This window comes from Xenopus laevis, chromosome 4S (genome assembly GCF_017654675.1).
Source record: "Xenopus laevis strain J_2021 chromosome 4S, Xenopus_laevis_v10.1, whole genome shotgun sequence".
NCBI lineage: Eukaryota > Metazoa > Chordata > Amphibia > Anura > Pipidae > Xenopus > Xenopus laevis.
Window position 1 is genome coordinate 94998171 of NC_054378.1, and position 13169 is coordinate 95011339.

Genomic DNA, 13169 nt, shown 5'->3' on the forward strand with positions numbered 1-13169 from the left:
ACTTGCAGAGAATGTAATTTTTCAAATATTCCTATCACAATTTAAAGGAATGCTTTAAAACAGAATTGCTCTTCTAAGCACTTTTGCAATTACTTTTTTTTTTTTTAAATGCCCAAGTAAAAATATGAACTGCTATTGAATTTTGTAGTAACTGCTCCACCTGCTGGTCAGTTTTCAGACTGCCACTCAACGTGAAAAGACTAAAGAACTGTAGTAACGTTGCAATGTTCAGATTACTTTTCTCATACCTTTTCTAAGCAGTTTTTTTCCCCAAAAAACACTCTCCAGAATGAATTACAGACAGAAAACTAACCAGCCAGCACCCGGTGGGGCTGTTGGTACAAAATTAATTAAATAATCAGCAGTACAGATTTTATCTTGGAAGATAAAAAAAATAATGTAAATTACATAAGTTTTTAGAAGAGTACTCTTTGTAAATGTAATTGAATTTGTTTTCAAGGTTTACATTTTACTAAGCACAAAGAAGTCCAGATTCCGTCCTAATATAGCACTTTCTATGGTACTATGTCATGTTTCTTTTTATATTCAGTTATATTAAGGGGTATTTATTATAACATGTTTTTCCCCCTTATTTTTATAAAAAAAATAAAAGAAATTTGACCAAACTGCCAACCACGAAGGCCCTTAATTTACAAATAAAAAATAGAAAAAAAAGCAAATACTGGAAAAACAAAATTGTGCGACAATTTGAATTGTGCGACTTTTTCATTGCATTCGTTTCCGGAAAATAATGAGAACTTTTCTGATTTTGATAGAAAAAATAAATAAAAAAAGTGACCCATCTCTGCTGTACATACTGTACGGACTAATTAGAGTACAACTGATGAGGAAGAGGCCCCTTTTCAGCATGTGTAAGACAGAACTGACTGATCCACGGCAGGATAAAAACACTGCATTTCTTGGATTTGGTTCGGACAGGGCTGAAGGAAATAAACGTATAAGGAAGTAACTGGCACAATAAACATTTGGTAAAATATGCCCTTTTCTGACTTTGCACCAAACGCTTCAAGTTCTTATAATTTGTGCCATTCAAAATGAGTAAACAATCTAAGCCTGCACCAAAAATATTAGATGCAAATTATATAATCTAAGAAGAATGCATTTTTGCAGTGGTTTAGAAACAGAACTTATTTTATTATTGGTAAGAAATAGGTCAATGTCCTGAGAAGGCATTTTTATGGAATTACAGCCTTTCATTCTGGAACAGAAAAGCTTGCTTGGAGTTTCATCTGCACATATTGGGATCCTTTTGGCTTTTACAGAGTACTATGCATTGCATTTAATCTGTGTTACAACCTGTACCCATGCAATATGCACACACACAGGCTGCACATGGTTGCTGATAACAACAGAACCTTGCTACAGATTGGATGTCCATGAATCCTTAATGTTCTTTTAGTGTATAGTCTTTAATGTCTTGTATCAGTGGATTTTTTTCTTTTTGAACTTGCCTCCTGTCACTTTTTTCCTTACACCCAAGGATCCCTCTTTATCATCATCGGCATTATCCCGTGGACGCTTTTTCTTCTCTCCGTGTTCTCGGAGTTCCTGAAATGCAGAAAGGAAAAAACAATATTTTTCTTTGCCAAAAATGCTAGAATGCATAAGAAAAACTGATATTTTAGTGAAAGTATTTTCTCTTTAAACATAAAAAGCCTCAAGATTTGCTGAAACACAAGGCAGGTGAAATACTGCTGAATGCCAATATCATCCTGGGCCAGACATATAAATTCGCTACTGCCACTAAAAGCAACATTCTAGAATATACTTTCAGGCAAAAAGCTACAGCTGCTCAATAATAAAACCAGTACTGATTGAAGAATGGCCATCGCAGGATCAGCAGACATAAGCATGGCAAGGAGGCTTTTAAGGTTTCACCTACTTTGGCATATTTCATATACAGACATGCAGTGACTTGTGACATTCTCAGTGCAATCCAGTTCAGTACTCTGTAAACTTTCTTGGGGGTCAGAGGTGCACCCTTGGTCAATGCAAACAGTGAGACACACTTACAATTCGTGCAAATCTCTGTGCCTCAGACACTCTTTCATTAAGCATCATCACTTCCTCTTCCTGTGTGGGAAATTCTGGAAGCTTCTTCCCAATCAAGTGTTCGATTCTCTGAAACAGCTCCACATCATACCTAATTAAGGGGCATGAGCAATTAATGTTACAGGTTCCGCAACACAACATGAATCGAAAGAACATGTATTCATTATAAAGAGGTCAGGTGTTTTTTCAGACCAACATTCCTTATGATGACACATTTGCTTTTTTTTACCAAAACATCCAGTAAAGCAGCAGCAACTAGAATACAGAGTATTTTGCCAAAAAGGCCACCTCCATGGCTCATCGATGTGGATGGTTGTGTATGGAGTGGCAAGGATAAAGTGCTGGCACATGAAAAAACTCCCAAAGTATCATAAATAAAAGAAGCAGCTACACACTTAAAGGGATCCTGTCATCAGAAAACATGTTTTTTTCAAAACGCATCAGTTAATAGTGCTACTCCAGCAGAATTCTGCACTGAAATCCATTTCTCAAAAGAGCAAACAGATTTTTTTATATTCAATTTTAAAATCTGACATGGGGCTAGACATTTTGTCAATTTCCCAGCTGCCCCTGGTCATGTGACTTGTGCCTGCACTTTAGGAGAGAATTGATTTCTGGCAGGCTGGCTAGTGCCTCTAGGGAGCCCACTATGTTGACTTCTAGAATTGTCGACATGTTGTCCTTGTAGGGAACAAGCCACCAGTGGGAGTAAGTTAGCTGGCTTGCCAGAAAGTACAGTTTCAAGTTTGGGAGGGCTAGACCCCCTTTGGTGATTGGGGCTTGCAAGGTTCTAAAGTTTAGGCGTGGGCGGTCTCCTGCCCATATAAACCTCCTGAGGAGCTTGTATATATATTAGAACCATTGGGATCTGGGTGTAGTTGGGGAATTGTGCAGGACATACAGAAATTTAGGGAGGAACACCAATTTGAATAGACTTATTCTAGGGTGAGAGGATTTGCTTTTTAAACCCAAAAGAATTACCAATCTTTACCTTTGTAAAAATATATATATGGACATCTAGGGATGATTGAACTAAGAAGGCTGCGGTGCATTTCAAGCCTAGGTGGATAGGTAAACTCCATACATAAGACTTTATATTTAAAGCAGTACGTTACAACAAACTTGTTTAAACACAGTGCTAAGGTACATGTTGGAGCATTACAAATGCATGGCAATAATAATTGAGTTGTGTTAGAAGTGAAGGGTTAAATCTGTGTCATTCTTTATATGCATGACTAAAATTGACCTAAATAACAGAACCATTTCTAAAAATGTTTATCCAGAATTTGTCATCTTATATACCATAATGTACTCCTATGTATTCAGTTGAACTTTATATTCTAAAGATGAGATATTTACAGTATTATGGTTTTATGTAATAAAAGAGCTTTCTACAGGTTTGCAACCAACCAGCTGACAGCATTTACTGGTCACTTGTTTAAAAGTAAACATCTTATGGGTTGCTTAGGGTTACTGTACCTTGGTTAAAGTTGTGCTTTTGATTACAAATAGAGGTTACTGGTTTTGCCTGCTGGACAGCATTATTACTTTTATAAAAACACACAAAAATACGCAAATTGATATGCAATAAGAATACAATACAATTGTTGGGTTTATTTCCATCAATGGCAACTTTTATGCCTTTTGGTCACAGGTCTGGAAATGGTAACTACAGATGTATATTATGCTTCCATCATTAGAATACCATGAATTTAAAAGTACTGTTTGTGCCCAAGGAATCTTGCCATATTAGCATGGAGTCTACTAGCCGGAAAATAAGAATATAATTTTATATTTCAAAACAACAGAAAAGAAAACTTACTGGGAAACAAAAGTGATTGCTTTTCCAGATCTCCCTGCACGTGCTGTCCTTCCCACTCTGTGTATGTAATCCTGTTACAGGCACAAAATGGCATTATTTGAAATAACCACTTTACATACAGTAAAAACACCCATTTAATGTTTTTCAGGGGACCATAAAAAAAAAAACGGTGTAAAATCCAGGAAAACCAGGGAACGTATCATACATAATATATCGGTGGGACCATAAAAAAAAAAAAAAACATGTAAAGTGAGGGAAAACAAATCAGGGGATGGAAAAATTAGGTCTCACTGTACTCTGTTCTTCCACCCACTTATACAGAGATTTACTCTAAAAACTTTAGAGTATACAGCTAGTCTGCCCACAGGAAACCATTTAAGTGGTTATTCATTCTTTTTTTGGTGGTTAGTTGCAAAGGGCCACAGAGTCCACTCAGCACTGTATAAAGCTTGCAGTAAGGGGGCACTGCTTTCTAAAGTCTTCAGAGACACCTGCCTTCTGCTATATGCTGTAATATTACTTATGTCCTGCCCAAGGCAGCATTCAAGAGAAGGACCCCAGTATGGTCTCACCTTTGAATGGGTGGGGATGTCAAAGTTTACAACAACGTCTACATGAGGGATGTCAAGACCACGGCTAGCAACATCTGTGGCAAGAAGGATGGATCGAGACTTTGCTTTAAACTTATTGAGAGCGCCCAGTCGCTTGTTCTGAAGGAAATATCAAATATTACAACAGGTAGTTCAAACTTGTGGGTAAGTAGAAGTTCAAACAAAGGGGTAAACAAACAATCTTCATACAATACACTGTGTCCGACATAGGAAATAATGTTTGGAGGGCAAAAGGGTTCTGGCAAAAGCTCTTCCATTTGCTTTTTAGGGTGTAGAAATTAATTATTTTCAAAAGGAAAAAACTACATTTGCGGGACCGATTCACAAAGGGTCGAATATCGAGGGTTAATTAACCCTCGATATTCGACTGGGAATTAAAATCTTTCGACTTCGAATATCGAAGTCGAGGGATTTTAGCTCAAATAGTCCGATCGAAGGATTATTCCTTCGATCGAACGATAAAATCCTTCGAATCGAACGATTCGAAGGATTTTAATCCAACGATCGAAGGAATATCCTTCGATCAAAAAAATTTAGTAAAGCCTATGGGGACCTTACCCATAGGCTAACATTGAGTTCGGTAGCTTTTAGATGGCGAACTAGGGGGTCGAAGTTTTTTCTTAAAGAGACAGTACTTCGACTATCGAATGGTCGAACGATTTTTAGTTCGACTAGTTCGTTTCGAAGTCGTAGTCGACGGTCGTAGTAGCCCATTCGATGGTCGAAGTAGCCCAAAAAACACTTCGAAATTCGAAGTTTTTTTACTTCGAATCCTTCACTCGAAGTTAGTGAATCGGCCCCTTATTATTCAGAGGTTTACAAGAAAGAAAACCACAATGCCTTGGCACTAGAAGGAGGGAGACTATGTTGTTACATCACCTTGTTTGTGACCTGAAAGTAAACCTTTTTTAAGCTGAATACCAGGATAAACATACCTGACTCATTTGCCCATGTAGAGGGATGGCAGTGAAACCCAGGTTCCGCAGTAACAAGGCCACTCTCTGAGTGTTGTTACAGGTGCTGCAGAATATCATGAAGGAATTGCCCGCCAGCTCATTCAGGATGTACACTAAATAGCTGTCCTGGGAAGAATATAATAAGATATGGAGGGTGAGAGTGTTGGGAAACAACCACAGTTATTTTCAACTGCCATTAATATAACATTTTTGTAATGTACTGTGGGTGAGTAACAGACAGTACTTTACTACAGTATCAGAGGTGTGCATCTGTATTAGGGGCAATAGCACTCTTCAGGACCATTTCTTTTGCCCATAATCAAAGTTTTGGAACTATACACCTTTTATCAAATAACCACCATTGGGGTAATTTAATAAAAGTCGGTAACTGAAAAAATGTTCCCAATGCAAAAAGTTATGCCTCTGTGCGAACAAATTTCGATTTGCGCGCATTTAATATAGCTTTTGCAAACCCAGAAACAGTTCTTCTGACAGGGGGAGAAGGTTTGCGAATTTTATAGTTTGGGCCAATGTGTAGTGAATGTAATAAAACTTCTTACTGAAAAAGTCGTTATGTTTGCTCCAAAAAATAACGACACCTTCAAGCACTTCTTAAAGAGTGCACAATTAAAATTCTCAATGCAATAACAGTTTAAGGAACAAAGTTACATTGCAAGATGTGGATTTTTATCCTTATTGGTGCTCTTCCCCAGTATGTCTTCTAAACAGTTTTGCTACAAAATCATGGTCTCCCAATTATGTTTATTATATGCCAACACTAAAACAAAATAGCACAAAGCAGCAAGTCTCCAAAATGAACACTACTTGTACTTGCTATTAGTAAAATTTACCTGGAGAAGAGCATGGTACAGGAGACCAGTAGCAAACACACAAAAATATTAGTTTTAAACCTGCTTTTAAAGAATTAATATAGATTTCAGCATATTATTTTCACAGTTTCCTTATACTTCAAATAATCTTTGCACTAAAATAATGTGAAATATATTCTGACCAACTACTGTAACTGCTGAATCTTACCTTGAATTTTGAAGGAATGAAAACATAAAACTGCTGCAGCTTTTCCACAGTCTGATATTTGGAAGAAACAGCACATTTTACTGGGTCTTTCAGAGCTGCACGTTCTAACTTTTGTACCTGGAGAGCATCACAAAAAGACAAATTTATATTGCACGATGTGCCGAGGTTTTAGGAAACTGAGCAGATGCACCTTCTGATTCGTACACAAGTACGGTAATTTTAACCCCTGGACTGTCCACAATCTCAATAACTCATGTCTTACACAGTTACAGAGATACTAAGACACATTGAACCCTATTCGCTATCGCAGTGCCATTAACAGGACCCAATATACTGGGATAGTACACCCCCCAAAGCAATACATTTTGTTGATGTTACAGCCATCCAAATTTGTTTGTTAGGCCAAAATTAATTAGTGGGAAAAAGTTGGGTTCCAGGTCACTCTAGCGGAGAATGCAGCAGCTTTATTATCTAAAAAGCACATCTTAGACAACTAGGCTGAAACAAATAAAAAAAACTAGCATCTCTGAAATAGCAGCTTACGTCTAACTTCTTACCTTTTTGGTCATTGTGGCAGAAAACAGAAACGTCTTTCGGTCTCGAGGTATAACTTTAAGGATCTTGTCCACCTTTTATAAGAGAATTACAATAACTTAATTAAGTACATATACATACACTAATGCAGAAATTGCATTAAAATATACATAAAAAGCAATCAACTATCCCTGTTTTTTAAAAGGTGAAGGAATCCACCCAAAATATGACTTCACAACGCAAAATTTGTTTAGAAGTTTCAACTGGGGAAAACATTTTGTTATATTTTAATTCAAGGAACTTTTTACAAACTCCATTATTGGGGGGGGGGGGGTGTATGCCATAACAGTATCCTTTTAAATCACAGAGGATCAGTTCCTAAGGAGGTATGAATGAACGAGGTAGCCTAAAGGCTATTTAGGGTTAGATTGAGAGTGCTTATCTTCTTTAAAAATGTTTAAAACCAAAGAAAACAAATCCTCCCAACTAATTAAAGCTGAAATTGTTTAAAATTTGTCCTACATGAATATATTTGATGCAAACGATTTTGAAAGCTTATTTGCAGAAAAAGTAACTGCACTGTTCACTAAGGAATCCTACCCATGGGCATGCATTTCATCCATTAGGAAGCATTTTGAATTCACCTTAAAAACCGAACTAAAGCTCAACAAAGTCTATAACACTTATTTGTTGCTTCAAAAGGCAGTACAAACAAAAAAACTTTTTTTTTGTAAATTGGCAAACAATGTAAGTGCATAATAACGTGTATAAAACATACATATTGCATTTATAGGTATTCACCCACATGTAGACTCCATGTCTTTGGAGCTTAAAGACTAGAACAGACACCTCACCTCTGTCTCAAAATCCATGTTGAGGATACGGTCAGCCTCATCCATGACCAGATACTTCAGAGCTCGAAGATTAAACCCTTTTGTGTTCTCTAGGTGGTCAATAAGGCGCCCAGGGGTGGCTAATGATACAAAAGTAGATCAGCTCAAACTGTTATTTTTGGGTTTTGGTAATTCAGGCATCAAAAAAAGAACAAAAGATAAAGTTTAACCAGGGCTCCTCTGCACTTAACCCCAACCTCTCTCCTAAACCACAACAAAGACAGCCCCAGGAAAAGCCTGCTCCAGCGTTTTGCAGCACAGTTGAAAGGTGCCATGGATTACCGCTACACTTCTGGTTCTCTGCTCTTGTGATTGTTGACCAGCAGCAAAAACATGTCTTCAAGTGCACATGCTTGATTGCTGCTAGAAAGTGTAGGACTAGGAGTCAAGTGGCTAGCCGTGGATCACAATGCACAACTTTGCATTTTCACCATGGGTACAGGGTAGTCATGGTAGGTGTTTCTGCTACAGCTGGTGAGAGTGCCAGTTCTGGGGACCTATTTGACTTTTTTTCCCTTAACAATGCTGTTACACGTTCACTGAATTATTTATTGTATTTTACTCAAAGCTAGACAGCCACAATCTAAGCAACAAATGTTTCTGGTAAAGTCAATTATCGGTTAAATGCAAGATTGCTCTGATGGTTAATCCTTACCAATGACTACATGAGGCTTCTTTGCCAGTGCCAAGGACTGTGACATCATATCAATACCACCAACGATAACAGCTGAAAGAAATGATACTGTATTAGCAACATCCAGTGAAAAGCCAACAAACATAATAAGGCCTACAGCAAACAAGACCGCCCAAGTACAGAAACCCATAGCAACCATACACTTTGCTTTCAAACACGTTACCAGGAAATAAGAACTGTAGCGAACTTTGTACCTTATATTACATAACCCCCTTTATTTTTACTCACAACCCGATACATACCACTTTTAACTCCAATGGAGGAACCAATAGCTTCAAACTGCTCTGAGATCTGGAAGGCTAACTCTCTGGTTGGGGTGAGAACCAAGGCATACAGTCGCTGGGGACTTTCAAGTAGAGTCTGTAGTATTGGCAAAGCAAAAGCTCCTGTTTTTCCTGACCCAGTCTCAGCAAGACCTATGATATCCCGACCTTAGAGAGAAGAAAGAAGACATATGAAGTCTTATAGCACAGGAAAACCTATACATTCATATAATATTAAACCAATAGACTTTAGTTGCTTTAAATAGGTTAGTAGAACAAACCTTGGAATTTGTAGGTAATATTTGTATTAAGTAAGTTATTTACTTTTCATATTTAATGATTTATTTGTGAGCTCCTAAAACTTACAGTAAACAGACTGTGACATATACAATGCTGTAACATTTTATATACTATACAATATAGTATGCTGATATAGTATGCACTTATAAGTATGCAGTGATCGCTCACCTTGCAGGGCCATGGGAATTGCCTCAATCTGGATCTTGGTAGGCTGCTTCCATCCCAGCTGCTCACAGGCCTCACATAACACATCTGTGACTCCCTAAAACAAGAACACATATAAATAATGACATATAAAAAGAATCCAACTCATAGCAGCCAAAGGATGACAGAATATTTAGTTGGCACCAATAAAACTGTACTAGACACTGATCACTAAGCTGTCCTCAAAATGCAGTTATGGTCAGACATTACGGTGGAAGTTGGTCAACCATATTCAACTTGCTGTAGTGCTAAACTGGATCTAGCGGACTGTCTCTGCCCAAACCTGACCATACTCCCCCCCTTTTTAAACAATTCCTGCTGATGGCATGCTCATTACACCAGCAGATTCAGTCCACTGCCTGGGGCAATCTTTGACTTACCCCCTTTTTTTCCATAGTAATATTAACAGCACTACAAAAAACATTACATTTTCCTGATAATGTCGCAAAGCTCTGTCCCTTTCTCTCTGTATTTTCTAATAAAACACCAATTCGTTATTCTATGCCCTCACACGCAGACTACTGTAACATCTATTAAGTAGCCTCAGACAACAGCTAGGGTTCCCACCTGGCCGGTATTTTACCGGCCTAGCCGGTAAAACACCTGCCAAGGCCAGGATTACAAATTTACCGGCGATGTACCCTTAAAGGGGAAGTAAAGTCTAAAATAGAATAATGCTAGAAATGCTGTATTTTGTATACTACACATAAACATGAACTTGCTGCACCACAAGCCTAATAAAACAAATGATTCATGCTTTCAAAATTAGCCACAGGGGGTCACCATCTTGTAACTTTGTTAAACATCTTTGCAAGACCAAGAACGTTGCACATGCTCAGTGTGGTCTGGGCTGCTTAGGGAATGTCATAAATTATCAAAACAGCACAGGTCAAATAATATCTGCCAGAAGCCGATACAGCAAGACTGATAAATAATCAGAATATTCAGACTGCACTGGGTCCTGTGTTGTCATGGAATCTAATGTGAATTTTATAGTTTTTGTATTGATTAATACAAACTTTCTCCAACTCTGCAGAACCAGTGGCTGCAGCAAAATAATCCTTCAAATAGAATCCCAGTTGATCTGTTTAAATCTGGCTCCGTGATCTTTGTCCCTGCAGTTGGAGTTGGAAACAGTAAAGGGGATGTAAAGGCAAAAATAAAATCCAATACAAATCTCTACACAATCGCAGACTGCTCTACGCGGAAACAAACAAAGCTGCTTCAGTTCTGAATGGCTGGGAAGTAAGGCGGGGGCTCCCCCTGCTGTTCATAAGTATGATTGTTTCCCTGCAGAGCAGTTAGGGACCGTTTGACAATTCCTATCCACAGCAGTAAATGAAGGGAGAATTTCACTGCATACAGTCAAGTTTCTTATAGAAACGGTACCCATTTTTTAATCAAAGTATATTGGAGATAGCAACTATAAGGGGAAAGAAAGTGGAAGCACTCCAGGCTACCAAGTAAAAAATATCACGTTTAAATACAATGGAAGTGCAACTGATTTATCCTATTAATCAATGCACAGTCCCTGGTCCCCTGTCTCACAATAAACCAAGTGCATGTGTGTATAAAGACAAGGGTTTTTAGTTACAATGTTATGATCATAAAATTGGTAAGCCACCATACCACGTCAAGGTAAACCCCATACGGTGGTCCCTAACTGTTTACCTCTGGTCAATAATATAAAAGCAGCAGTTCTTGGGATCAATGTCTCCTGACCTTGAGTTTGTTTTTTTGATCCCAAGGACTACTGCTTTTATACTATTGACCAGAGGTAAACAGTTAGGGACCACCGTATGGGGTTTACCTTGATGTGGTATGGTGGCTTACCAATTTTATGATCATAACATTGTAACTAAAAACCCTTGTCTTTATACACACATGCACTTGCATATATAATGAATTTATTGTGAGACAGGGGACCAGGGAATGTGCATTGATTAATAGGATAAATCAGTTGTACTTCCATTGTATTTAAATGCGATATTCTTTTCTTGGTAGCCTGGAGTGCTTCCACTTTCTTTCCCCTTGTAGTTATATTGGAGATAGGTTTCTTTTTCATTAAAGAAAGTTAAAATGTGATTTTATTTTTTTTGCCTTTACATGCCCTTTAAGATTAGCCCTTGGCCCGCACCCAATTTACCCGGCACCTATATTTTCTCTTCAAGGATCGTTGCTCCATAGCCCATCCTCAGGCATTTGCCTGCAGTGTCCAGCCCCCTCCACATCATAACCACGCCCCTTTATGTCACCGCCCCCCCCATCGGCCGATAAGTGTTCTTTTATAAGCGAACAACAGCCCAAGGCCAGACTGTCAATCTGTGGATTATGGCAAATGCCACAGGGACTGCTGTAAGATGCCATAGAATGTTTATTGGGCTGGTAGGGGTCTGTTTGTGCCTCTATGTACTTAGAATGCCAGGGCTAATTTTGAATTCCAGTCCACATTTCAAAATTGTTTCACCCCCCACTGGAGAAGAATGTAGCCATGTTGGTGTTAGCGAGTGACCCAACTTGATCATTAACAATATTTGTGTTACATAGACCTGCTGATGTATCTCCTTCTCAGCCTGACATTATTCAAATATGCCCCATAAAGATCTGATTTGCAGTGAAATATTGATCAGTCAGGGTCACATACACTCTGATAAGCTGCTGAGCCGGCAGAATGTATTGGCCTTAACCCAGTCTAATTGTAAGCTCTTAGGGGCAGGGACCACATAGATCCTATGTTAAATAACACATGGCCAGTGCTATTCTAGATAGATGGAAGTCTGCTGATGCCTCCTGTAGCCTTACATTTTACATGCGTTATTCCCTGTTTAATAAGATGCCAGTTAAAGGAAAATGTTTACAAGTAAAAGTACAAACACATTGCAGTTCTGCAAATATGAAACCCTTACTGATAAGATAATAAACTCACCAGATCTCGGAAAGTTTTTTGCTCCTCTTCTGCGTTCTCAAGCACATCGTGTTCATCTTCCGGGGACGCCATACTGCGCGCACAAGTGACGTCAAGCTCGAGGCATGATGGGAAATGTAGTCCTGGCGACATCCTGGGAGGCCTTCAGTTTGTCCTCCCGAAGCTTCTCAACTACAACTCCCAGAAGCATCCCAGAAAGAGAAGATAGCGATGTATTACGCACCTGTATTGATTTGTTAGTCCTGTACTTGGGGTTATTGGCTGCTATGAAATATAAAAAGTTTGTGTATGGGAGATGGGGACTAAATGGGTTCTTTGAAGTCATTGCACTGGGGAGGGGTGCATTATGCATATAGTGAACAATCAGTAGGTTTTAGGGCAAATATCAAAGCAACTCAGTTTTATTAATATTACAAATATTATCTGCTTAGTTGCAGCCATTTAGCCCTTTATTGAACCCTCAGTAAATGAACTGCTCTGTGTTACTGTCACTCATGCCATATAGCAGTATAGATACTTAGCCAAGCAGCTGAAAGGTCTGGCTGCAAATGCCCTCGTACAACATAAACTGTAGTAATAAAATCTAACCTTAAGGACAGGGCTCATATGTGGCAATAACCCCATGCAATGGGCAAATGTGCATTTAAAAAAATATTAAAGGGGTTGTTTATCTTTAAATTAACTTTGATTATAATGTAGAGAGTGATATTCTGAGACTTTCTGCAATTGCATTTCATTTTTTATTGTGTGTGTGTGTGTATGTTATTAAGTTATTTAGATTTATATTCAGCAGTTTTCCAGTTTGTACATTATATAAATGTATGTATATTTTTATTTGTATAGCGATCCTTGAGG

General features: G+C 38.3%; 1 protein-coding gene across 2 annotated transcripts; it reads right to left on the reverse strand.

The window, feature by feature from the left end:
• Positions 1-1134: 1134 nt before the first annotated feature.
• ddx47.S (DEAD-box helicase 47 S homeolog) lies at positions 1135-12481 on the reverse strand. 2 transcript variants are annotated; one of them, XM_041561591.1, is made up of 12 exons: positions 12315-12481; positions 9353-9446; positions 8864-9052; positions 8583-8654; positions 7889-8007; positions 7058-7129; positions 6501-6617; positions 5442-5588; positions 4468-4605; positions 3896-3966; positions 2035-2164; positions 1135-1569 (listed from the first exon to the last, which is right to left on the reverse strand). In XM_041561591.1, exons 1-12 carry the CDS (start codon positions 12444-12446, stop codon positions 1444-1446), a joined length of 1407 nt encoding a protein of 468 aa, XP_041417525.1. In that variant the 5' UTR covers positions 12447-12481; the 3' UTR covers positions 1135-1443. The 2 variants fall into 2 exon arrangements, with proteins under 2 accessions (XP_041417525.1, XP_041417526.1); XM_041561592.1 differs by lacking the exon at positions 4468-4605 and having other exon boundaries at positions 12315-12480.
• Positions 12482-13169: the final 688 nt, after the last annotated feature.

Coding starts and splice junctions, on each gene's coding strand:
- ddx47.S (XM_041561591.1), bottom strand. CDS start 12,446: ATGTCGCCAGGACTACATTTCCCATCATGCCTCGAGCTTGACGTCACT. Junction 9,447..12,314: donor AAAAAACTTTCCGAGATCTG/GTGAGTTTATTA, acceptor TTCTTGTTTTAG/GGAGTCACAGATGTGTTATG. Junction 3,967..4,467: donor ACATCCCCACCCATTCAAAG/GTGAGACCATAC, acceptor TGCCTGTAACAG/GATTACATACACAGAGTGGG.